General features: G+C 44.9%; 2 protein-coding genes across 4 annotated transcripts in view; one reads left to right on the top strand and one right to left on the bottom strand.

The window, feature by feature from the left end:
* The window catches only part of LOC148004112 (uncharacterized), an 89090-nt gene extending 69826 nt beyond the window's left edge, over nucleotides 1-19264 (bottom strand). For all 3 annotated transcript variants that reach the window (XR_015627634.1, XM_087564125.1, XM_087564126.1), the window contains exons 1-2: nucleotides 18933-19264; nucleotides 16126-16219 (exon numbers count right to left, since the gene is read on the bottom strand). Coding sequence is in view for 2 of the 3 variants with exons in the window: in XM_087564125.1 (XP_087420251.1) it covers nucleotides 16126-16219; nucleotides 18933-18973 (135 nt within the window). In the remaining variant the exon portion in view is untranslated. The remainder of the gene's footprint in view (nucleotides 1-16125; nucleotides 16220-18932) is intronic.
* Nucleotides 1-27586, top strand: part of Nxpe4 (neurexophilin and PC-esterase domain family member 4) — a 247750-nt gene that overhangs the window by 81587 nt on the left and 138577 nt on the right. The window lies entirely within an intron of this gene.

Raw genomic sequence — 27586 nt, forward strand, 5'->3', positions numbered from 1 at the left:
ACATACATACATACATAGGAAGATGCTGTCTCAAATACACATACATACATACATACATACATACATAGGAAGACCCTATCTAAAACATACATACATACGTATGTACATATATAGTAAGACCCTGTTTCAAACATACATACATATACATACATACATACATACAGGTAAGACCCTGACTCAAACATACATACATACATACAGGTAAGACCCTGACTCAAACATACATACATACATACATACATACATAGTAAGACCCTATCTCAAACATACATACATACATGCATACATACATGCATATATACATACATACATGGTAAGACCATGTCTCAAACATACATACATATATACATGCATGCGTACATACATACATAGCAAGACCCTGTCTCAAACATACATGCATGCATAATACTTACATGCATACATACATATATACACATATATACATACATACATATATACATATATATACACAAATAAGCAAATAAAATTTCCAAGCCTCAGATGGTTGTTAAGATGGAAAGACATATTTGAGAAAAGATGTCTCCTGCCTTGCAGGGCCTAGGGTGAGCTCACCCCGAGACAGCCTCTCACTCTTCATGTATTTCCTCTCTGTGTACAGAATGAAAAACAACCATCTAGTTTGGGACATGATAAGAACCTCAGAGAGAGCCTAAATAGAACCTAATGACTATTTTTTAAATCTCCACGTCTGTGTGTGATGTGTATTATGTTTGTATGATGCATGTGTATGGTGCATATGTGTGTGCATATGGTGTATGTGTGTGATTTATATGTGCATATGTTCCTTTCTTTAAGTTTAGGTGTGTGCTTCGGTGCCCATGTACAAGTCTGGGGACAACCTGTGAGTGAGATTTGCCTCCCACCCTGTTTGGCACAGGCTTCCTTTATCTTTTGCCACTACATACACTAGGGTGGCTGACTGAAGACCTTCCGGGCTTTCTCCTGTCTCTCATCTCTGGATAGGGGCACAAGGTTACAGGCACATGCTTTACGTGTTCTGAGAATTCAAACTTGGGTCCTCTCCTGTGTAGCCAGGGCTTTACCTCCTGAGCAATCTTGCCAGCTCCTGGTGGTACTCTGACTGAACAAACTAACCAACTTCTCACAACATTTCAGAAAAGAAACCTGAGTCGCCACACACTGTCTCTAGTAGAGATGGCTGAGGAGACCTATAACAGTCCTCTCCAGGGCACGTTTTAGCAAGACGAGTCTTCCTTGGACAATGCTAGAAATCGGGGAGCTTTTGGAGGGTAGGGTGATGTAGGCATTTAGAGGGATGCAGAAAAAGAACCCCTCAGGCAGAAGCAGGAAAGATGCAAATGATTTAAAATGTGTTTGGTGCCCCTTGAACATAATAACCCAGGAAACTTTGTTTTGACTTTGGTTTTATGGTCACTTTGGGTAACCACAAGGAGTAGTGTGACTGCAGCTACCCTGGGAGAGAGAAGTGCGTCCTAAAGCATTTAGGTACAGAGGCAGGTGGCTTCAGATCGACTGCAGGTTACAAAGTGGAACAGCCCATTGTCGTTTTGGACTTTGCAGGGAGCCAAGAGTAAATAATACTTCTCATATAGCTTTAGCCTGGTGCTATCTTAATTGCAATCTCTGGTGAGATTTGGAGTTATGCGTTTTTAACAAGCAAACCATAAAATAAGGTTTAATCTCCCCAGAGCCCCGGAGTTAATTTATCTGTCCACAGGCTAAGATCTTTTTAAAGGTTAAGAATGCTTGGGTTTTCTTTCTAGGTCTCTGGATTGGCTAGAACACCTGCAGGTGTCTCCTATGGCTGGCGGCTGGAATCTGGCTTTCATCGGTGCTAAAGACCCAACCTCAGGAAGCAAAAAGAATCAGGTGTTGGAGCCTAGCAGTCCTGAACCCTATTTTGTTCAGATGGCGAGGAACAGGCATTCCTGAGGACTGCATCCGTGGCAGCTGATGTGTCCAATTTAGCCCCAGAAGGGAAAGGGTTCTCTTTCCTCTACAATTTGGAGGTGCAGGGGTTTGGGAAAGATGAGCTAACCCATTTGCGTTTCACCATCTGTAAAATGAGAATGAAAGTATCCACCTTGGGCCAGTGAGATGGCTCGGTGAGTGAAAGTCACTTGTCACTAAGCCTGAAGACCTGAGCTTCCATCCGTAAGAACTGACTCACTGTAGGTCGTCCTCTCCCCTCCAGCCGTGCACCACGGTGCTCATATGCACCCAAGCACTCACATCCCACACTAAATAAGTAAACCAACAAACACAATGGTGAAAGTAATCTACCCCGGAGACCTCTTGGGCCTTTGCTGTTCTGGAATCTCTGTTCGTTGAACATCAGGTGGTTACACAGCTGGTTCTCCTTTTGTAATATTAAAGCACAACATGATTAAGCTGACCTTGTCACCTAAGGGTTCACCCAAGTGAAGTTCACCTCGTCAGAGTGCAAGGACATTCTCAGGTAATCACGGCACATCCAAAACTCAATCTTAACTCTTGCAGTGGGGTCATCACAGTTCTGTCGCCAAAGCACAGAGAGTGCAGATGTCACACAGGTCTTGGTTGCAGAACAGCTGTGCACACTGAGACCTCTACCCGCTTGGCAGACTCACTTTCCTTGTTGGGTCACCTTTCCTGCCTCTGTCAAGTTCAGAGTGTGCCATAACTACTTCAGAATTTACTGAAAAGTGTGCGTGTGTGTGTGTGTGTGTGTGTGTGTGTGTGTGTGTGTGTGTTGGGGGGTCTCATTTCCAAACTATGTGACTGTACCCCAAAAAAGAAGAATAAGGAGGGTCCACATATACTACAGGGGGAGAAGATGGCGGAAGAACCTCTTATTTGGAGGCCACATTCCAATCCTCCATTGCTGGAATTCATAACCCCATTGACTAGCCCCCCACCTTCTAGTTCTGCTAGGACCTGCTTGCCTGTCCCTCCTCCCCAACACACTATGTCCCTCTCCCTTGCTGGACTCGATGTCTTCTGCATTGATGATTCTTGACTCTTCTTCCTGAACTACCCGCCTCCCCTTCTCCTGCCAAATCATTTTACCGCCGTCCATGAAATCATGACCACAAGACCGCCATGTCAGAAAACCGTCCCAGATTAACCTCATTTCTCTCTAATGTTCCTCACCCTTTCCCAGCAGTCTCTACCATCCCACTGTTGGTATATTTGATCAGTTATAATAAACCCCTAGTATCAGACAAAACAGCCAGGGACAAAGGTGATCCTTGACCCATTTAATTCCTGGAGAATTAAAATTTTGTGGCCCATGCTTTCTGAGAGGTTTGCAGAAATTATGTCAAGCAGCACCAAACAGAGGGCAGGTTGGTCAGAAGTGTGTTTAAACATGCCTTGCTTTGGGGGTGGGGGAGAATCCTAAGCCTTGTGGCAGAATAAAGGATTGGGACGTATATGTCAAAGGGAACAGAATTGTTCTTCTAAAATATAGTTCTAAACCCATCAATACATACCTCATAAGTTTTCCTCGGCTCCCCATGACACAAGAGAAAAATTCACACTCAGCCAGGGAAACAAGCCAATACAGCTATTACCACACACATCCCCCTCCAAGGCAAGGCAAGCCATGGAAAACATATCATCTCTGTGGCTTTGATGGGGTCACCTTAGTCAGGACCAACCTGCTTCCTGATGCTCTTAGAGCAGTGGTTCCTAAGCTTCCTAATGCTGCGACCCTTTAATATAGTTCCTCATGTCATCATGACCCCCAACCATCAAATTACTTTTGGTACTATTTCATAACTGTAATTTTGTTGCTGTTATGAATTGTAATGTAAATATCTGATATGCAGGATATCTGATATATAACCCCTGTGAAAGGGTCATTTGACACCAGCCCCCAAAGGGACAAGACCCACAGATTGAGAACCACTGTCCTGGCACATTCACAGAACATGACTATCTCCAAGGACTGGGTTCCGCTTCCTCCCTTCCCTCCTCCTCCCTTCCCTTCCCCTCCCTTTCCGCCTGTCCCCTCCCGTCCCCTCCCCTTCCGTTTCCTCTTGCCTTCAGCCTAGTGCCAGCCATTCAGGAGTCCTCACAGGACCATTATGGAGTTGAGCTGATTTTACTGAATTCAGCCTCCAGGGTTTCCTCACAACTGCCTTTCTACAATCTCTTCTACAACACCCCACCTTTCCGGTCCTCAGTTTTGTCTCCCATTTCCCCAAAGGTGGATAACACTCTCCATGGCAGGGCTTCCAAGCAACAAAGAAGCCTTGTTGGGACCTGTGTGCCTGCCCTGCCTCTCTTGCCTGAGACGGTAGATCTTAAGCTGCTAGGAGACAGTGGTAAGGAAGGGCAGGTGGTCTCATCTCACCTCCCTCCCTCCACCTCCACTACCTCCAGGGCTCCCCAGAGAGAAGTGTAGGCTCTCCCAACCTTAGAATGAGACAGGTGGAAAAGCGGCAATAATCCAATTAAAGTGTCTGACACTCTGGCCAGGTGGCACCGTGCTGGGGAGGAGGTAGGCACACGGGGGGCTGTTACAGGTTGTTTCACTGGCTGTGGATTCCTACAGGGAGAACTCTGGCCATAAGATTCACAGATAAAAACCAGCGGCCTCTGCTTTCTCTCCAGAGTGTTTTTGTAAGAAATTGGTTTGGGGCAGGAAGGGACAAGATCCTCTCTCTTTCTCTTCCCACCTTGAGGGTATTTAGAGGAGGTAGAAAGAGGAAATGTTGGGGGTGGGGGAGAATAAATCAAGGAGCTGGCAGGGTTAGAAAAGCCAAGAGTGTCTCCAGCCGGACAAGTCTGCTCAGGTGAGGGGTGGTCACGGGCAGGGTGCGTATTCTCGGTCTCACTCGCTTTTCTTCTTAGATCCTTGCCACTGCTCCAGCTCTGGGGCTCCCAGGGTAGCTTCTGAGCCCCACACAAAGCCAAGGCACCATCCCTGGGAAGTTAGGATGAAGAGCACCATCCAAGTCCACCTTCCACCACGGATATCGGCTCACAGCAAAACGTCAGCCCATGGAGCTGAGCCCTTCCTTACACGTGTGGGGTGCTGCACCTGCCCCCCACCCCAGGCCTCCCGCACAGTATCCCAGCACCGGGGTGACCTCCGGCACCCTTGTTACCACCAGGTCCAACGCACTTGACCACCTGTCCATCCAGAGCTGAGTAGCCGTCCCAGCCTCCCACACTGCTTATGGTGGGTCCAGCAGGCTTTCCACACCCCACTCCTAGCTGACTGGACTGGACCAAGTTAAATGCTCTTCCCTTCATTATCCAAAAGAGTTTTATTCTGACTGAAGTGAACAATGTGGAGGAGCACAACTGAGCCCTGGCGCAGGATGAGAAGTTTCTTATATCTAAAGAGCTGCACTTCAAAGTGTCCAGTGGACAGGTTCCACTGTAATTAGGGGGAGGAATTCGCCATGTAACTTAATTAATATCAAACCTTTTTTTTTTCTCACTTAAATACAAGACAGGAAGATGGCTAAAGAAAGGGTGGGAAGAAGCTACGGACAGAATCTGACTGGCTCAGTCATGGGCAGAACAGCCACAAACTTGTTTTCTAGATGAGTCCTTGGGTCAGAGAAGAACTTGAATGCCACAGGGCGATCAAAGAAAAGGACTTCTCCCATTCCCGATGCTCTGACCATTGTGTAAAATAAAGGGAAGACCTAAGAGAGTTACCTAGATATTTCAAAGGAGAAATGCAAAAGTCGTATTTTGTAAAAAAAAAAAAAAAAAAAAAAAAGTTTGCAGAAAGTGGTTTGGGCGCGCCTGTCCCTTGTTCTTTGCAGTAGTGTGTGTGTGTGTGTGTGTGTGTGTGTGTGTGTGTGTGTGTGTGTGTGTGTGAGAGAGAGAGAGAGAGAGAGAGAGAGAGTATGTGTGTGTGGTGTGTGTGTGTTATGTGTGTGGTGTGGATGTGTGGTATGATGTTTGTGTGTGGATGTGTGGTGTGATGTGTGTGTGGTGTGGATGTGTGGTGTGATGTGTGTGTGTGTGTGGTATGGATGTGTGGTATGATGTTTGTGTGTAGATGTGTGGTGTGGATGTGTGGTGTGGTGTGATGTGTGTGTGGTGTGGATGTGTGGTGTGGATGTGTGGTATGATGTTTGTGTGTGGATGTGTGGTGTGATGTGTGTGTGGTGTGGATGTGTGGTGTGTGTGTGTGTGTATGTGTGTGTGTGGTGTGGATGTGTGGTATGATGTTTGTGTGTGGATGTGTGGTGTGGATGTGTGGTGTGATGTGTGTGTGTGTGTGTGTGTGTGTGGTGTGGATGTGTGGTATGATGTTTGTGTGTGGATGTGTGGTGTGATGTGTGTGTGGTGTGGATGTGTGGTGTGGATGTGTGGTATGATGTTTGTGTGTGGATGTGTGGTGTGGATGTGTGGTATGATGTTTGTGTGTGGATGTGTGGTGTGGATGTGTGGTATGATGTTTGTGTGTGGATGTGTGGTGTGGATGTGTGGTATGATGTGTGTGTGTGTGTGTGTGTGGTGTGGATGTGTGGTATGATGTTTGTGTGTGGTGTGGATGTGTGGTGTGATGTGTGTGTGGTGTGGATGTGTGGTGTGGATGTGTGGTATGATGTTTGTGTGTGGATGTGTGGTGTGGATGTGTGGTATGATGTGTGTGTGTGTGTGTGTGTGTGGTGTGGATGTGTGGTATGATGTTTGTGTGTGGTGTGGATGTGTGGTGTGATGTGTGTGTGGTGTGGATGTGTGGTGTGGATGTGTGGTATGATGTTTGTGTGTTGTGTGGATGTGTGGTGTGATGTGTGTGTGGTGTGGATGTGTGGTGTGTGTGTGTGTGTGTGTGTGTGTGTGTGTGTGTTCATTTTCATGCTACAACTGCACATGTCATATTATGTAGGTAGATATGTTGGCCATTCTTAAGGAACTGCCCATCTTACTTTGGTTTGTTCGTGTTTTGGTGGCTTAGGGGTTTTGCTGTCTTCATAGGTAGATTGTGTGTGGATTTAGTTTGGTATTTTGAGACTTGAAACTGGGGCTCACGACTCAGCTAGGCTGACAGACTAGCAAGCCTTAGCTCTCTGCTGTCTCTACCTCTCCAGTGCTGGAATTACAAGCACACACCATCACACCAGCATTTTTTTTTTTGAACATGGGTTGTTGAGATGAAAACCAAGCAAGCACTCTACCACTGAGCTTCTCTCCTGTGCCCTGCCTAGTAATTTTACTGGAAACCTTCCTCCACTTCCTTCTGCACACTGCTCCAGCAGACTTCTGGGAGCCTGCTTGGTTTCTCCTCTCTCAATAAGCAGTCCATCCCAGCCATTCTAACTCCTAAGTCTCCCAGACCCATCCTCCTCTGTCCTATCTTCACCCAGTTTACTAGTAGGATCCTTCCTGGTCCTTCCGTTTGACTCACTTGTTCTTAAAAGCCCATTTTCCAACAGGCAGACAGGATAGGGGTTTTTGTTTATTCGTTTGACAGTTTATTTGTTTTTGTTGTTGTTTAGACATTCTTACTATAACAGCACTAGCAGAACTCACAGAGATCCTCCTGCTCCCACCTGCTGAGTGCTGAAATTAAAGGTGTGTGTCACCACACCCAGCAACTGTGATCTTTTAAATGAGTGAAAACATGTCATTTCTCTACTCAAAAGCCTTCAGAGGCTTCCCACCATGCTTGGAAATTATTGAAGGATTGTCCGTTAGTGCTACCAAGACCCTGGATGATCTTGTCCCTGTCTGACTTCTTTCCTTGTTCTTAGAGCCAACCAAACTATTGGGATCTTCCTCACAAGATTGCTTCTCTGGGGGTCACTGTGACAGACTCTCCCTCTGTCGGCTGCTGGGTCTTGGCTTCCCTCACTTATGTTTATCTCTAGAGATCTGATTTAAATGTTTCTGCTCTGGGAATAATCCTAAGGTATCCAGCATGACATCTTAGCTACATGCATAAAATATGTATACTGTTCTCTGAAACACACACCGAGAATAGAACCCTGGCCACATGCCTGCTTGAGATGGCTCTCCTTCCCTGAACTGTAAGCCAGGTAGGAGCAGAGCCTGGGGCTGTCTCATCATACCTGTCTGTAGCATTGTTTGCTCAGAGTCATGACAAACATTCTGATTCCCACACAACTGTCTTTCAATCTCACACAGGTCATGGGGTGCAGTGTTTTACTAAACTCACTTTACAGACGTCGAATCCAAAGCACTGAGGCCAGATATCATAGCAGATACAGGACCCAGCCTAGTCTCACCATTCATTCTGTAGACAAAGAGCATCCAGTTACTGAAAGAAAGAAGGACCCTGGATTAATGGGCCTGGAATAGTTAGAGTAGAAGTGACCAGGGGCTACAGGCATGAGTCTGCAGCCACGGGTCTGTCCTGTTCCACTCAACACAGTCTGTACACAGTGTTCCCAAGAAAGACTGCAGCCCTACAGCTCTGCGTAACAGCGCCCGAGAACACATCCTAAGATGTAGCTAAGTTCAGCAAATTTTCCCTTTCCATTCTTTGTCCTCTCAACCCGGCTTCTACCTCACCCACATCCTCCAACTTAAGGACATGCAATAAATCAACACTGAGGGTAATATACCGGGATAACCATATCTTCCACACACCAAGCCCATCACTAGCTCAAGATAGTTTATGATCTTACACTCGATCCTGGAATTCATCTCAGGAAACTCATCTCTATGGTTTGGAGACGGGGTTTCACTTCATCCCATGCTAGCCTGGAACTCACTGTGTGGCCCAGGCTACCCTCAGAGTCATAGCAGTCTCCTGACTAGGCCTTCCAAGGGTTCACAGGACAGGTATGCCCTCATCACAGTTTTTGAAGGTGTTTCCTATGGTTGCTATGACAAAAAGCAAGTACAACCCAAAAATCAATGTGAAATAGAAGGCAAAGTGACAGTGTCCAACACTTAAGAAGTTGTGCAGTGCGCAAGTATGCCTACCCCATTGGTAAGTAAGATTATTCAGGAAAGAATTACAAGTGCTTTATCTTTCAGGTTATAGTTTTGAAGGGTCTCTAACTTATTAGCTCAGTAATAGTTAGCAGAATTGCTTGGCCAGAATTGTGTCTGTGTGTGGCGCATGCATGTGTATGTGTTCTTATGGGTGCACATACATGTCTGTGTGCATTTGTGTAGGGGTTAGTACTCTTTTTGAGACAAGGTTTGCCTATTAACCTGGGATTCACCTATTCGGCTACACTAGCTGTCCAGCAAACCCCAGGACACCGCCCCTCCCACCCCCTGTCTCAACCTTCACAGCACTGGGATTAAAGGCATGCACCACCATACCAGGCTTTTGTGTGGGCTCTGAGGATTCAAGTTTAGGTTTCCATGCTTTCCCAGTCAGCAGTTTATCTACTGAGCCATCTGTCAAGCCCCCAAAAAGTTAAGGAAAGGAAAGGAAAGGAAAGGAAAGGAAAGGAAAGGAAAGGAAAGGAAAGGAAGACAACAGAACAGGAAAGAAGAGAGAGAGAGAGAGAGAGAGAGAGAGAGAGAGAGAGAAGGAGGGAGGGAAGGAAGGAGGGAGGGAGGGAAGGAGAGGAAAAGAAAAGGAGAAGAGAAGAGAAAAAGAAAAGAAACTACTAAGTCTTTGAGCCTCTCTTGGCAATAGGCTCCCAGCACAAAAGTGTGTATCTAGCTTGTGCCAACATGCATGGCTGACAGCACCAGGCTCACTGAGCCCCAGGGTTTGAAGGACAGGTTTGTAATTGACAGTATCTCTGCTGCCCTCCTAGTGCAGTGCCTTGAGCCAGAGGTCTCTCTAAAACAGCAAAGCAAAGCCTCTTAGCTCCCTGATTCACACAAGGTCGTGTGTTATCAGCCACAGATGTGAGCCTCGAAGCCTCCCACTCTCGAGCGCCGTGGAAATGGGTTTGGCAGACAGACAAAACGCAGAAGATGACAAGCACTGTAAAGTTAGCCCACAGGTTGCTGGACACAGACCGTGGACCCTGCTCCTTTTGAGCTGCACCAGGCATCTGGAGCAGGCTGTGAAGCAAGAGGTCTTAGGATGCCAGCCCTATCAGACGCTGCTGCCCCGGTGTCTCACCCTCCCAAGGCCTCTGTGGAAACAGACTTACTGCACCCTCTCCTAAACTGTCTTTTGTCCTCCCATAGAGACAGGGAGAGGCTTTGGGTCCACTGCAGCCGTGTGTGTCTTCCTCCACTCACTGTCTCCCATATGGGGGAAGGGGGGTGAGGGGTGGAACCAATTGCATGCCAGACACAGTCAGCTTTCTCACCAGTGACCAATCTGTCGGAGGCTCAGTGGGATGTGCTCAGGCTAGCCTGAACATCCTAGCAGGTCATAAGTGAAATGACAGGTGTATTCTCTAGCCTCCTGAAGGTACAGAGAGCCACTGTACAGGTCAACCAGTGTAACGTCTGTCTTACAGACATTATCCCACCTAGAACATCCTCTGGCTCATCTTCCCATCCTTCCTTCTCTCCTCACCTCATTTTGAGGCCTCCGAATCTGTCTAGCAGCCTGTGCTGCCTGAGAGTGCTGACTGGGTTTGTGCCCTGCTTGGGGTACATCTCAGGGGGAGGGGAGGGGAGGGGAGGGACAGGTGCCAGATTCACACAGCTCTCTGCTAGGTAGATACCCCATCCCCACCCTGCCCAATGTTAGGGAGGCTTGCAGCTTGGCAGCTTCCTAGAGCAGACCTTACCAGCAGCGCGCCTTGAGCTCTCATCCACGCCACAGATGTCTGTCACATCCTCATCCCCAGCTGTAGGACTTACTATAATTTCATACAGTTATGCAGGCAGATATTGAAAAGGCATCTGGGAAAATTGATAGCGTATCTAGGCAAAGATTTCATAAAAGTCATTTTTTTTAAATGTCCAGCCATTGGTACCCGCTCACAATCCTCTTCGATACACACGCAAGTTCCTCAAGGCCCTTTTTCCTGATCCTAGAGCGCCCCCTTTGGAACGGAGTCTCCTACTACATCTGAGAGCGCCTGCTTCTCTCTGGGCCTTTGAAGAGGAGGGCAGAGATTAGGAACGGAGGGGGAAAAAGAGAGACCCGAGAAGAGTAAAAAGAGGAGACAGAGCTGAACTTCAGGCAACGTCTGAGGCAACATGTGAGGAGAACCACACTTCACTATCAACACCTGTCCCCTACTAAATCTTCCCAAGCCTTGGGCCCCAGCGTAAACACGGGGAGGAACCACTGTGCCCAGGAAGATTTGAGGGTTCTGACTAGAGACTCCCAGAATGGACATTTGTCATAATACCAAGGGATCTTTTAAGAGTCCTCCCGCTCTGTATTTCCATCGGGGTTTGCTTCTTTTCTGTTTTGGTGACAGTGGATAGATGGCGGGCCAGAAAAGAAGCCAGCTGACAACCAGAAGAATGCTGTGGTACAAGAGCTTGGCCTTGGCTGGGTCTGGCCAGCGAAGGGAGAAACACATGGGCTTCTGGGTTTGATCGGGACAGTTTGAAGGACAGCTGAGGCCGCGGCTTGGTGTAATAGAGTATTCCAAAGACATGGGACCAGTAAGGAACATTATATAGTATATATATTTTATATATATATATATATACACATATACATACATACATATATATACATATATATATACATATACATATATATATATATATATATATATATATATGACTCAGCTCACGCAGTGATGGATGCTGGGAACACCCATGGCCTGAGTTCTAAGCTGGAGACCCAGGAAAGCTGGTGTTGTAGTTCAACCTCAGCCTCAAGGTCTAAGAACCTTGGAGCCATGGCTGTAAGTCTCAACCACCAGGCAGGAGAAAACACAAAGATCTCTTGGTTCAAGTGATCAGGCAGAGGGATCAAATTTTCTCTTCCTCTAAGTGTTGCTTCATTCAGACTCCCATCCGATTACATTAGATGATCCCTTGGTGAAGACAATTTATTCAAACACTAATCTCATCCATAAATATGACCACAGGCATGCTCCAGAACTTGTTTAGGTAAACACCTGAGCATCCCATCCCCCAGGCAAGCAGACCCACACAATGAGGCACCAGCCTGGTGATTTCAGAGATGAGTAGATAACTCACCTTAAAGTGCTGGGGAAAACCTAGGATCATGGGAAAGGAGCCCAATCAAGAGCCAGGAGGTACAGGTGTTGGAGATGAGACCACAGAAATTAATTAGGACCACTCTGTAGAAGGGCCCCTGTAGGACATCTGTGGGTGAGGAGCTCTTGGTTGGATGTATCTTAAAGGCACAGCTGTGTGAGTGGGTCTGGGTCTGCAGAAACCCAGCAGAAAGGGGTTTGGGTGCTCAGGATAGACCTAGGGTATGCAGAGCGTGAGCCTGACCAGGGAATCCAAACCACTCTGCAAGGCAATCGTTAATAGGTACAGGGGACAAGAACTGAAGCCATCCTGCACTCGGGATTTTCTCAGGAAGCATGTTCTCTGGAGTCAGGAAGAGGTGTGTCGAGTGGAAGCCTGGCTCTCTTTCTTCTCTGAGGCTACCTCTCTACTTTCTCTGCATCCCCATTCCCCACTATCTCCACACATTCCCAATGGTATATTTTACTATAGAAGGCCTAGGAGAGTGTCTCCATGCAGAGTTACCCAAATAAGACCCTAAGGGGTGAACTGAAGAGGAATTAAAGGCAAGATCTGGGTCGATACCGCTGTGAGGAAGGGACGAGATTACATTGAGCTGATTCCCTAGAGTGTGCTGGGGCCATAACCATACTCCTCAAAGGGCCAAGCCCTATGTCCAATGAGTGATGTGGAGCCAACCACATCAGTGGGACAGGGCAGGTGAGTGAGCGCCTATGAGAATCAGGTTTGTAGGAGTCTGTGGCTTTCATCTCCTTCCAGCTTGACCCCGATGAGCTAAGTTAGCCTGAGCATTGTCCTAATAAAGCTGTGGTCACTCTTGGATCCTTGTATAGGCAAAATAATCCTTCAAAAATGGAAGTATTCTTCTCGTGCCCCAGATGCCCAACATTAGGCCTATCAGATGTAAGGCAGTGAGCATCATGGAGGGTCTGTGAAGCCAGCACCACTAGAGGAATTCCCTTCAGAATTTAGAGCCAGAATGTTCCATCCCTTAAGTAAGAAAGTGAATTTTGGCCTTTTAAAATGATTACCTCCATGGTAATATGTTAGATTGCTCTTCTTTTTTTTTTTTTTTTTTTTTTTTCCGGAGCTGGGGACCGAACCCAGGGCCTTGCGTTTGCTAGGCAAGCGCTCTACCGCTGAGCTAAATCCCCAACCCCTAGATTGCTCTTCTTGCCATAACTGTTGGGAAGCTCCAATCAGATTTTAGGCGAATTAGAATAAACATTTTCAACAGTATTTTTGTTATTAGTGTATCTGTTACCTTCTCTCTTTTTGCTGGAGTTCCTCTTTCCTTTTTATTACTCCTCATAGACACCCTTTGTCTAAGCTCTTTGGGCCACCTTCGGAAACAGATATTTCTAGAACAGACAACAGACTGCTTACTGTACATTTGTGGTCACAGCTGGAAAAGCCACACGAAGGGTACATTTTCCTGGCAGGAGCCCACATGACATCAGCACTGCTTTTAGAGATAAGGGACAATGTTCCCTGTTCCTCCTCAGCCTCTTCCCAAGCCACCACCCTCACAAGGACAAAGTGTCGGGGGCATTCTTTAATCTCCTCTGTTTTAATTGGTGAGAGAAAGTGGCACCACTCGTCGGCGCTCTAAGTTGGATGGATTTAATTAGATCTAATGACCAGATAAATGGAGAATTCCGAGTAAGGACCTTTGGGGACTGAGTGGTGCGAAGAGGATTATGTTGTTATATTTCCATGAATTTGTCCCCGTGGTGGGAAGAGAAGCAGAGCACTACCAAGAGCCAGACATGGATGCTGCTCCTTGGAAGGAGTAGAAGAGAGGGCCTGGGGTTATCAGGGACAGAGGAGGAAGTGGACACTTTTTGGAGTCAATTAACTGAGTGACCCTTACTTCTGGTCGAGGCTCCCTCCCGGCTCACTGGTCTCTCGGGCATGTATCTCCACATGACCCTGGTCTCTTTGTCCCTTTTGAGGAGAGCCACAGGCTACTCCTAGAATGGGTACAGAGTTGGTTCAGTTGTCAAGCTTCCCTGGAGCTGATGCTGAAGACAGTCTGTCCCCCTTTGACAAGTCACCTTTAACTAGTGTGAGCAAGATTGTTTGTGAATATCCTTGGGCTGTCACTTTGGGCCGGGAGTGTCACAGACTTCTCTCCCCTCAAAGATCACCTGTCAGAGTTAGTGGGGTATTATAGTCCCAAAAGCCCTGAGGGAAAAGTGCTGGGGGTGGGGAATATGGGTACAGAGGAATACAGGCAGTAAAGTCAGTCAGCATGTTCTCCAGCTTCAACTCAGTCCTAAAGTGGGTGAGGCAGAGTGAACCTTGGAGAAAGGTCATTCAAAGATGTAAGTCCTGGGAGGAGAAAGAATCTCTTATTGGGCATCTACCACTGACCTACGTGGTCAGCATTGAGACACTGCTCAATTATTACATTACAGGCTTAGATTTTGGTGCATGGTGGGTCTTCAGGGTGCATTAAAAATAAGACAAATAATTGAATTATTCTGGGAATTATCACATTCCTCGTTGCACAGGGAAGAAACCAAGATTTAGGGAAAATAAACAATGTGCCAAAAGGAGCTAAGATTCCAACTTACATTTGTAGCAGAGGGGTGGTGGTGGTGGTGGTGGTGGTGGTGGTGGTGGTGGTGGTGGTGGTACCCAAGACCCATCTCTTTCAAGTTTGACCTGAGGACAGATATTAGCCAGTTTCCCCTAGTCTCCTTCCAGTCTCTTTTCTAAGTAGGCTGATATTCAGTTCTATCTCATTACACCTCAGTTTGCTCACCTGTAAAATGGACTGATTCGAGGAAAATTCTGTGATGAGGGAAGCAGCTGGTGGGGTTTTTTCCCCCCCAGAGACCACTAATATGGAGATATGACCCACCTTTTTTCTGTATCCCAACCCTACACTGGGGTGCACTAGAACATTTATGAGATGGTGAGCCTGTGTCTCAATCTGCTCCAGGAGATGAACTTACAAATGAGCTTAAGACATTAAGACAGGCTGTTCCCCCATCTCTGGATGCAGTAGAGTAGCTCAGGCCATTGAGAAAGTAACAGGCACTCATTCACACAAGCGTGCACACATGCGCAAAGAGTGTACACTTCACTCTGACAGCACAAAACAGCAGAAGACAGGCAGGGAGACTATATAAACATAAATGGTCACCAACCATTTGTTCCAATATTGTGAGGTTCTTTCAGGACCCTCCCATGCCCACCCTCAAAGCACTCACAGGGGCAGAGGCATGAGGTGATCTGAATCATCGACTGCTTCAGTTAATGAAGAAAGACCTTTGGCAGGCTTGAATCAGAAACCATGCATGTCGGAGAGCCCCACCGTGACAGCCCACGTGATTGCCAAGCACCACTCCTCTTTAGAACAACAATGATTAGCTTCCCATAAACAAATTATTATATTGCTGTATTGGCATGGAAGGCTTCCAATATGTGACTTTACTGGGTTCCCAGAACTCTGAACTTCTACTGGTTGTACCTGCTTTGCAGAGGGAAGATTGAAGCTTAAGAGTTTACTAGCCTATTCAAATCTACCCAGCCAGCTGATAAATAGCAGAAAGGAGATGAAAACCTACGTTTTCCTGAGTTGTCCCTCCAGTGTAGACCATCAGTGTCAGTGATGTGTGTGTTTCTAAAGATCCTGGGCACTAAGGGAGAAGGAGATGGATGAAGGACATTGAAGAGAAAGGAATTTGATGAGTTTTCTTACACTTTTGTACACAGTCTGTTTCAAGTCTTCCTTTCTCTAACATGAGGACAGATCCCATTGCAATCTCATTCATTCATTCCTTCATTCATTCATTCACTTATGACTTAAGTTAGACATATGCTGGGATGTTCAATGATAATAAAAGATTAAATTAGACCCAATCTCTACTCTCAGCAAGTTCACCATCTGATGATGAGGAAAGACTTATAAATTAATTATTACACTCCATATAATAAATGCTCCCTGGTGGATGGAAATTCTGTCAATCAAGAGGAAGAGCATCTTGAAAGAATGAGCCTAAGGTGACAGGGAAAGCTTTGAACCAACTTAAAAAAAAACAATAAAACGATAAAACAACTGGTTGTGATTCTTACCTCTGTAACCTTGAACCAGTTGAAATGCTTCACGCTGTACGGTTTTGGGCAGGAAAACAGTATCAATCGGATGGTGTGGCCAGCCTTGAAAGACCTGCACAAGGGATTAAATGAGTTAACACAAGCAAACACATTATTATTCATCAGCAAAATGGCAAAGCTGGAAAGTACAGCAAAGCCAAGTGTGTAATGGCAGAAAGGCAATGCAAATATTTCTATGATATGGGATTATGTAGGAGTCTAATAATATAGATGTGGCTGCTACAGGAAATGGGATGTCTTGGGACTTTGAAATCACCAGCCGTGCTTCCAGGGAACAAATCTCTCCATATGGTTTTGAGGAGAAGAAAAAAATGTATTTTCCAGCCACTTGCAGATATAATTCCTCCTTGGATAAGAGAATAAAAAGATAACTAAAACTTTCTATCAGATCTCAGGGAAGTCAGTCAGCTCATGTGGATCTGCTGATCCAGTCATGTGCCCATCACTGTGGTTGTTTATGCAGAACTTCACATGAGGCATCAGGGGAAGGAGAGAACTGTGTACACTGAATAGCTAACAGCTGGATGGTTTGTGCCTCCCTGGTCACGAGGGTCCGAGGAGAAGGTCAGTGGGAGCCTGAGCAAGAGAGCTGCCTTCAAGGGGGAGGTGGTAATGCCTTAAAGGAAGGCTAAAACTTGGAGGAGAGGATGAGGAAGATGAATGAAGGGGAAAGGGGGAGCATATGGGGTGAGGGAAATAAAGATAATGAAAGGGAGAAAGAAGGGAGAAGAGGAATCACATAAGCTCAGAGAGAAGGACCCAAATGGACCCAACCCTGCAAGGGCTGCTAGGAAGCTAAACATCTGGATGAAGTCAAATTACGATCTCGGCTGAGGCGTCCGGGCCTGACGCTTGTGTTAGTTGGTCAATAATAGGTCTGTGCCATGAAATAAGGAAAGTGATCTGACTGGCAGTTGGAGGGAACTATGGACAGGAAAGTTTCAATCAGACTATGCATCTGACTTACCTAAAGAAGGCATGGATGCCAAGGACAACCAGTTTATCGTTGGGAAAACTGTAAGACTTGGATTTCAGAAGTGAAGGTGGAGAGCAGGAAGGGAAGCCAAAGACTCACACAGGTCTCTACTGGGCTGAGAACCTGACGTAAAAGGAGGCCTCTAAGGGAGAAGAGTTAAATATCAGAGAAGAGGGACGTTGTCTTCGCTGGAGGCAATTACAATTCCCTCACATGGGAATGCCATAGAAACAACCATTAGAGGGACAATGGGAGGCGAATGCTGAAACGCCCTGGAGGATTCTCATAAGTAGGACAGCAGGACAGAAATGATGCCTTGAAGGAGAAGTGGCAGTCTCAGAGGATAGGAAGAGAACCCCCAAAATTATCCATAGATCAGAGCTGGAGAGAACATAAGGGATGGCAGCCATGGTCCTTAGTACCTCCCTGCAGAGATCAGGAACTATGGAATGGAGAACTAAAATGGCTACTCATTTTTCAAGAAGACGTGTCAGTATAATTGGGGAGCAAATGTCAGCTCCTGTGGAAACTGAGATGGGCATGTCAGGAAATGGAGAAAAGACATCAGCAAAACGAAAGACGAAAAGCAGGAACTTACAAGGCTTAACAGAATCAAACACGGGATCTTTCTGAGACATGGAAACTAAAATACATGGAGAGAAGAGGGCCAGAAACAGAGGAGGAGGAACTAGACACACATTGTGGGAACAAAATCCCAGAGGAGATGGGGTCCAGAGTTCATGCGAAGCAGTTATCTTTAAATAAGAGGAAAGAAACCTCTTCCTTTGAAAATAAAGGAGGGGAATCCACTTCATAGACATGGCACCTTAAGAGGTGAGAATGAGGGTACTTGAGATGCTCACAAAGATGGCTTTTATCTCCTACTGATCTGAAATGGACACATAGCACTAGTGGAGAGAAGCCTTTGATGGTTTAAGTTCCTGGGATTTTCAGATTGTCCCTGCAGCATAACCTAGCCCATCCTGATCGAATACAAGGAGAAAGCTGCCTCCTGGCATTTGGACAGCAGGGATGAATCAGAGTTTAAGGAAAGAAAAGGACTGAAATAATAACACAGTATCCAAGGGGTTCAAAAGGCTCTATCCCAAGGCTTGTTTTGAAAGTTTGAAAGCTGCAGAAAAATTGGAAGCCAGTATAATGACCACCAAGAGATCCTTCACCAATTGCTGGCATCTTACCACCTTATCTCTCTAAGCAATGTAGAGGGATGTGTGTACGTGGACATGTGTGCAACACACACACACACACACACACACTCCTGAAACATACTTTCCTTCCTTTCCTGATTAAAAGTACTTGACAGCAAATTGTAGAAAACACTCACTTCATAAACATGAACTGTCTCTTATAGAATTATAACCTTGTTATTATAGACAGACAAATTAGTAGTTTGAGTCATTTAAGATTGTACAGATTTAAGGTATATGACACTGATGTTTCTATATGTAGTGAAGTAACTATTACAACCAAGCAAATTAACATAGCTGTGCTCTCACATACCTTTTTGTAGAAAAAAATAATACTGAAAATGTATTCATTAAATTCCCAGTATTCAATACGATATTCTTAACTATAGTTCCCATGCTGCACATTAGATCTCTAGGCATATTCATCCTATATGCATGTAAACTTCATACCCTGTAGGCTTGGGCATAGATTTCTTTAAAACCTACTTTATTTACGGTTCTTAAATTCGTCAGCCTTCCTTCTAACCCACCAACCAGAGGTAGGAGAAAATGATGGTTAACAGAAAAAGGGTTTTGTGAACCTGTTTGGAAGTAGTTCGTTAGGGGCAATTCCACTCTTCATTGTCAGGATACCAGCCGTCCAGTTCAATAGCAAACATCAAACATGAATGAGAGGAGGTTTCGTAATCCAACAGGAACAGCAAAGTTCTGCTGAGTGGGCAGGAGTCAGCAGAAGCAGCCAGAGTCAGCTGGAATACCATGAGACGTTCTTTATCATGTTTCTCTCTACGAAGACCAACAAAGACCGTTGAAAACCAACAAAGACCGGCGAAGCATTGCATGGTGTCACAATGCAAGAGCGTCCTCTCACTGTTTGTGGGGTTCTACTTACATTCTTTCTAAACACCATGTGCCCTCTCAAGTGTCTGTTTTCAGCAAGCCATCACATGCCCTCTCACAAGACAGCTTCCAGAAAATTATCTGGTGATACAACTAAGTTATTAGAGAAACCAGAACTTCCACTCCAATACCCAAATTTAATATTAATGTTAACATTAATATCTAACACAGAGTCTACATGATTTAAAATTTTTCTAGTCATTCTTAAATTTACCTCATACTGTTCACCCCACCTCTGCCTATGAGACCATTAAGAACTGCATACTGAGTTTTGGAGAAGAGGGGAAAAAAAGAGAGAGGAGAAGGAAGGGGAGGAGACAGAGAAAAGAGAGCAATTGATGTTAATTGATTAACTGGGAAGAAGTCGGTATCCTTATTCTTTAACAAGTCAGACTTGCAATAAGGAGAAAGAGAATGAGCAAGTGGAACGTGACCGCTTGCGTCAAGAACTTAGACCTTTCTGAGAGGAATGATAAACCCTTCAGTAAAGGAGGAAGAGGAAGAGGAATGAGCGGAGCATAACACCAAAGGAAAATGGCAGTGTTTGGATAACTAGTGGCCAAAAAGAAAAGGAGAATTATAATCTGGCAATGTAAAAATTAATACTAATTAGACTCTATACCCTCCCCCCCAAACATTTAATTAGCGTGCATTAAGTAATCAATCATTAAATCTATGTGAAATTAATTTGTTCTGAGATCTTTCACATATATGCTCAATTTGCAAGTGGCATGGTGAACTCCTCCCAGTTTTAATTAATTAGAGCTGGCATTGGGGATGGAATATTTATTTATGGACCAGGTGCAATTAAAGAAGAAGGGCTGTGGTCGCTTAGAGAACGCCGAGAGCACCTCGGCGTATGAGTGCGGCCGACTCTTAGAATCTCAGAGCAGTTCCCCAAGAGCCACTTCCTTCAGAGAGTATCACAGGGGATCTAGGACAGCCGAAATAGGAAGCTATGTGCTTCTCTCAATATTTTCGAACAGCAAACGGAGACGCTAGATTTCGTCTTGATAAGACTGCACTGGCTAGATAAACTATCGGACTGTTTTTCTGCCTGTGGCTGGGATTAGGCTCATTCTTTATGATAATGCTGGTTATCTTCTCCTGACCAGATGCCCCAATTATCAGTCAGCTCTGCCTGTCATGAAAAGCAGGAAATAATTTTATTTTAATCATCAAGTTTATTTGGTCCAAGAGATTTCTCTGGAAACAAAGGGAAAGGGCGGGGCACGGGGGAATTGATAATGGAAGTCCTTAGAAAAAAAAGATAGAAAAGCACTGTTCCCGCACCAACGCTGGCAAGGAGGAGATTGCCCAAGTGATAGTGCCAAGTTCGCGCCATGACTTATTAAAAGTAATTAACAGCAGTCTCTCTGGTTCATCAAAGGTTACTTGAGGAATAAATTTCATGAGTTAGAAAGTGGAAGAAGATCCCTGGAGACACTAAGTCTCAAGCAAGAAAGTCACTCAGAGGCTGATGTGCACCATCCAGAAAGGGTGATGATGGCTGGTGTCTATCCAGGATGGATGGAGAGATCTGTAGGAGACACACCATCGCCACGCCTCAGTGGCTAAGGCATTACTGGCTTGCTCACCCCTGTGGTAGGAAAGAAGGGAAGATCAGAAATGACCTTCAGGTTTTTGAGTGGCAATTGAAAGGTGCTGTTTGCTGAAGGAGGGAGCCAGAGAAGGGAAATAATGCCGACGCAAATATTAGGAAATCGCCTCAAGAGAGCTAGGAAGACAGAGATTCTAAGATTTACTTCTGTCCCAAGGGTCTCCAGGATGTTTGTAATGCCAAGGACACAGAAGGACAAGGGATTTCTCACAGCGGGGTCCCAGGCTTTGTGGCTGTGGAGGGAGGTCTCTGCGCAAGGCAGACGCCAGGGGTCAGTGCAGGCCCAGCTTCCCCTGCTGGAGCATCGCCGAGGTCTCCCGCCTTCAGAGCGTGTTCATTACGGAAAGAATTTAAGAGAACTCTAAACGGCAGATTCGTTTATGATAGCGGCATTTACAGGCAGTTGTAATTATAGTGTATGGAAAACAATTATTCCCTCCTAAAATTGCTCTTTTAATTTTCTCTTATTTGTCCCACGGTGAATGTTAAATAAGCCTCATTGCTTTGCAGACAGCCTCGGATATGTGCACAGAGAGAAGCTCCAAAGGATGTGTTACGAACCACACACCACGCTAACCTGCCCAGGTGCGCTCACACACGCGCACACGGGTTTCTTGTACACATGACAGGCAAGCTCTGAAGAGCACACTGGTCCAGCCAGCAGCTTCCCACCACAGCCCTATCCCTTGCGCAGCTCGGGGACGCCACGTAGAAAGCTCCGCCCCAAGCATTAGAACGTCCTCTGGAGCCACTGCTCTCTGAACCCTTCCTTTCCCTCCAAAGTCCTTGATCGTGTCTGGTATCTTCAAACTGAATTGCACCGTGGACAGACATTTTTGCTCCACAAACTTTCATCTACTTCCTTGTTCCTGGTCCCTCTCTCTGGCTATGGCTCAGGATAGTGCTTTCCCAAGGACAGTCATAAATAGAATACCTTCCCAAAAAAGCTAGTTTGCAAAGTGCTGTGTTTCCATATTCCAACCCTTACCAAAGAAAGTGGAATCCAAAGGTTCCAGAGCTGAATGTATCTTTCTGGAGACTTCTGCTACATTCTAGCACCTTGGCAGAAATGTGTTGCATTTCAAAGCGTCTTTGGACGTTAGTGAAATTTCAAAGACAAGAGGCTCTACAGAGGTCTCCAACTGTCCTTGGTGAGAGAGTAAATGTCTTTAGACTCAGACTGTGGGGCAGATGGCTGAGGATGGGAAACAAAACACATTTTCATAGTCAAGAACCAATGACCTTTAATAAAAGGATTAGGCAGTGACCTTACATAGGTTCTTGGGCCATCTTTGAGTGATTAATGTTGGTGGATGGAGGCCAAGCTCTATTAGGAAGGGATGTGGAAAGCTGTCCTCTTGACTTAAAAGTTTGCGTTGGAGAGGGGACTGTTTGCAGTTTTAGGGAAGTGTTACTTTTAATTGGTTATCTTGGCCTTGAAATGTGGTCTTGGTTGTTAAATAGCTCTCTCTCTCTCTCTCTCTCTCTCTCTCTCTCTCTCTCTCTCTCTCTCTGTTCACAGGAGGAGAGAGAGCAGGGGGAAGGAATTTCATATGAGGGAAAGGAAAATGAAAAGGATGCTAGTGCCAAGAGAGCCTTCTGTTGATGCTGGATGTTGGCAGACTGGGCTCTTCTCTATTCATCCATATTCTCTTTGCCTTGCCTTGAATGCTTAAGGGACTTCTGAATCTCTTTGTTTCCTGTTTTTACTACAAATGTATAAAATAGTCCTGAGAATGCCTGCTACTTCTTAACTAAGTGGGTCTTTTTTGTTTGTTTGTTTGTTTGTTTGTTTGTTTGTTTTAACCTGTTAGGGCTACTATAACCAAGTGCCAGAGTTTGGGTAAGTTACACACAATCAGAAGTTTATTTCTTACAGTTTTGGAGCCTGAGAAGTCTGAGATCAAGATGCTAACACTTTAATTGTCTGGCTCCTTATAGCAGCGCTTCTCTTACAGTGCTCTCACAGGGCAGAGAGGCCAGCAAGCCTACTGACTTGGTGGTACAATCCCATTCTTTGATGAGGGTACTAATCCCATTCATAATGAAAGGTCCTTCCCAAGCGGGAGAATCTTACTCGAGTACCAGGATGACGCAAACCCAAGAACTCATGAGCAGCCAGTCTTGATGCAATCAGGCAAGAGGTATATTCAGGAAGCCAGAGCTCTGGGGACTACATGTATCTCACACAGAAGACAGAGGAGTCGAGCCCCGAACTCAGGGCTCATTTTATAGAGAATATCACTCAGGTGGGAATCAGTAGGTGTGTAACAATTTCATTGGCTCGTTCAAATTGGCACACTCTATCTAAACACAAGTTTAGTCAACTTATCTAAGCAAACCATTTCCCTGTTCTTGTCTTAGAATTACTGAACCAGCCCTAATCCGGGCCAGATGATCTCCTGGTTAGCCTATTTCTTGGAACAGAAGGCCATGTCCTCAGGTTGGGTATGAGTAGGTCTCTGAGTGCTGTAGTGGGGTCAACTAAAAATTTTCCATTCTTACAATAACTAGTTTTCCTCTCAGGACACAATCATCTCCAGATACTGTCAAATTGGCATTCGTGTTTCAACACAGGAGAGTGTAGACATGGAGCTGAGGGAACCAGAGTCATTCCCACTGTAGTACCCAAGGCTCGGGAGATTCATAGAAGAGATACCTGAATTTTCCTTCTCCATGTGCCTTTAAAAGTGCCCATGAAGAATACCAGGTGCTGTTAGGAAGTGGATACAATGCTTTTAAAACATAGATTCCAGGACTTCCAAAAGTAGTGGTTCTTAGTAAAACATGTATGTTCATAAAATTTGAGAATCGAAAAAGAACTAAAATGTATAGAAAAATGAAAAATGTAGTCTAGTATATTCTTAAATTACTTATAAAAATGTATAAACAAAGTATCTGGATTACTGTGTGCGTTTACATTTTGCTAAATTATTTGATAATTAGTTAGGGCCTCCCTACCATGGCTTTAGAATTAACTATTCAAAGAAGGGCTCTGACCTGAGTTTTCTCCTCTAAGTCCTGCTCAGATCCCTTTGGTCTCCTAATCCTATTGTTAAGGAAGAAACAGAAGGACATTTGGATGAAATCTGAGGCTGTGGTTCATTCTTCAGGTAGGAAAGTGTGCCGAATAGTCCCACCTCACTTCCTAAGGTGTCGCTCCATTTACCTCTTGGCATGGCTTGAATGTGGTTCATCCTCTCCAAAGCTCATGGAGAGACTCAAGTCCCATTCTGGAGATCTTGGGAAGTGGGCCCTTTAATAGCTGAGGTCTATAAGAGGGATTCATGGCATTCCCACGGGAGTGAGTTCACTATCACAAGAATAGGTTATCATAGAGAGTCTGTTGTCATAATTCTCTTTTACTGTTGTGAGGCAGCATGAAACACTCAAGGGCAATCAGGTGGATGCTGGAGCCATGCTCTTGAACCTCCTACTCTCCCAAACTGTGAGCCAAATAAATTTTCTGCTTTATGCATTACCCTACCTAGAACAGAAAACACATTTGTATACTTCTTCCTTCTTGCGGTGGTTTGAATACACATGGTCCTCAAAGGCTCTCAGGGAGTACCACAATTAGAAGGTGTGGCCTTGTTGGAGTAGGTGTGGCCTTGTTGGAGTAGGTGTGGCCTTGTTGGAAGAGATGCATCACTGCAGCGGGGAGAGTGGTCTTGGAGACCTCAGAAGCTCAAACCACACCTAGTGGCTCACATTTCTTTTCCTGCTTCCTGCCGATCAAGATGTAGAACCCTGAGCTCTTTCTCCTCCAGCAACATTCCTGCCTTCAAGCCACCATGCTTCCCACAGTGGCCTAAACCTCTGAACCTGTAAGCCAGCCCCAATGAAATATTTTCCTTTGTAAGAGTTGCAGTAGTCACGGTGTCTCTTCACAACAGTAGAACATCACGAAGACACTTCTCTAGAAGCTAAAAGTGTTGTCTAAATGGGATTTATTCATCTGAACTTTATTCATCTATACATTCTTTATGGGTCAGATTCATTGAACTAGTTTCTACTATATACCTAAAATGGTAGTGCAGGACTAAACAAGGATGTGGTAAGTACAAGTACACATCCTACACATGGTTGGTTGGAGCCCAGAGCCAGAGCCAGAGGCAGAGCCAGGGAGGCTGCTCTCCCAAGGGTAGTCATAAAGTCACAAAGATGGTAGTAAACATTGACAGCACTGTCTTCTTTTTCCCTTTCCTGGTTTCCCCTCCAGAAACTCCCTATCCCATCCCATACCCCCTGCCTCCATGAGGGTATTCCCTCACCCACCCACTCCCTCTGGCCTCCTCTCCCTGCCATTCCCCAACACTGGGGCATCAAGCCTTCTCAGGATCAAGGGCCTCTCCTCCCATTGATGCCCAACAAGGTCATCCTCTGCTACATATGTGGCTAGAGCCATGGGTCGCTCCATGTGTACTCTGATTGAAGGGTTAATCCCTGGGAGCTCTTGGGAGGGATGTTCTGGTTGGTTGATATCATTGTTCTATTGGTTTCAAACCCCATCAGCTGCCTCAGTCCTTTCTCTAACTCCTCCATTGGGAATCCCATTCTCAATCCAATGATTGGCTGCAAGCATCTGCCTCTGTATTTGCAGAGCCTCTCAGGAGACAACTTTATCAGGCTCCTATCAGCATGCACCTCTTGGCATCCCTAAATAGTGTCTGGGTTTGGTGACTGTATGTGGGATGGATCCCTCCATGTGGCAGTCTCTGAATGGTCTTTTCTTCAGTCTCTATTCTACCATTTGTCTCCATATTTCCTCCCGTGATTATTTTGTTCCCCCTTCTAAGAAGGACTAAGCATCTGCACTTTGATCATCCTTCTTCTTGAGCTTCATGTAATCTGTGGATTGTATCTTGGGTAACTCAAGCTTTTGGGTTAATATCCACTTATCAGTGAGTGCATACCATGTGTGTTTTTGTGTGATTGGGTTACCTCACTCAGGATGATATTTTCCAGTTCCATCCATTTGCCTACGAACTTCATGAAGTCATAGTTTTTGATAGCTGAGTAGCACTCCATTGTGTAGATGTCCCACATTTTCTGTATCCATTCCTCTGTTGAAGGGCATCTGGGTTCTTTCCAGCTTCTGGCAATTATAAATAAGGCTGCTATGAACATAGTGGAGCATGTGTCCTTGTTATATGTTGGAGCATCATTTGGGTATATGCCTAAGAGTGGTATAGCTGGATCCTCAGGTAGTACTATGTCCAATTTTCTTAGGAACCACCAGACTGATTTCCAGAGTGGTTATACCAGCTTGCAATCCCACCAACAATGGAGGAGTTTTTTATCTTAGCCCTTCTGACTGGTGTGAGGTAGAATCTTAGGATTGTTTTGATCTGCATTTCCCTGATGATTAAGGATGTTGAACATTTCTTTAGGTACTTCACAGCCATTCGTTATTCCTCAGTTGAGAATTCTTTGTTCAGCTCTGTACCCCATTTTTAATATGGTTATATTTGAGTCTCTGGTGTCTAACTTTTTGAGTTCTTTGTATATATTGGATAGTAGTCCAGAGAGGGGTGTTGAAGTCTCCCACTATTATTATGTGAGAGGCAATGTGTGCTTTGAGCTTTAGTAAAGTTTCTTTTTTTTTTTTAGATTTTTTTATTTTTTTTTTAAAGTTTCTTTTATGAATGTGGGTGTCCTTGCATTTGGAGCATAGATGTTCAGAACTAAGAATTCATCTTGGTAGATTTTTCCTTTGACAAGTAGAAGTGTTCTTGATACATTTTTGTTAGCTTTTGGTTGAAATTTGATTTTATTCAATATTAGAATGTCTACTCTAGCTTGTTTCTTGGGACCATTTGCTTGGAAAATTGTTTTCCATCCTTTTACTCTGAAGTAGTGTCTGTCTTTGTCACTGAGGTGTGTTTCCTGCTTGCAGCAAAGTGCTGGGTTCTCTTTACTTATCTAGTCTGTTAGTCTATGTCTTTTTATTGGGGAATTGAGTTTATTGCTGTTAAGAGATATTAAGGAAAAGTAATTGTTGTTTCCTGTTATTTTTCTTGTTAGAAGTGGAATTATGTTTGTGTCTTTTGGGCTTGTTGAAATAAGATTACTTTCTTGCTTTTATTAGGGTGTAGTTTCCCTCCTTGTGTTGGCATTTTCCGTCTATTATCCTTTGTTGGGCTGGATTTGTGTGACAATATTGTGTAAATTTCCTTTTGTCATGGAATATCTTGATTTCTCCATCTATGTTAATTGAGAGTTTTGTCTGGTATAGTAGCCTGTGTTGGTGTTTATATTCTCTTAAGATCTGTATGACATCTGCCCAGGATCTTCTGGCTTTCATTGCCTTTGGTGAGAAGTCTTGTAAATTTCTGATAGGTCTGCTTTTATATGTTACTTGACCTTCTCCCCTTACTGCTTTTAATACTCTTTTTTTGTTTTGTGCATTTGGTGTTTTGATTATTATGTGACAGAAGGAGTTTCTTTTCTGGTCCAGTCTGTTTGGAGTTCTGTAGGCTTCTTGTATGCTTATGGGCATCTCTTTCTTTAGATTAGGGAAGTTTTCTTCTATAATTTTGTTGAAGATATTTAGTGGCCCTTTAAGATGGGAATCTTCACTCTCTTCTATACCTGTTATCCTTAAGTTTGGTCTTCTCTTTGTGTCCTGGGTTTCCTGGATGTTTTGGGTTAGGAGATTTTTTCATTTTGCATTTTCTTTGACTGTTGTGTCAATGTGTTCTATGGTATCTT

Source organism: Rattus norvegicus, chromosome 8, assembly GCF_021556685.1.
Source record: "Rattus norvegicus strain SHRSP/BbbUtx chromosome 8, alternate assembly SHRSP_T2T, whole genome shotgun sequence".
NCBI lineage: Eukaryota > Metazoa > Chordata > Mammalia > Rodentia > Muridae > Rattus > Rattus norvegicus.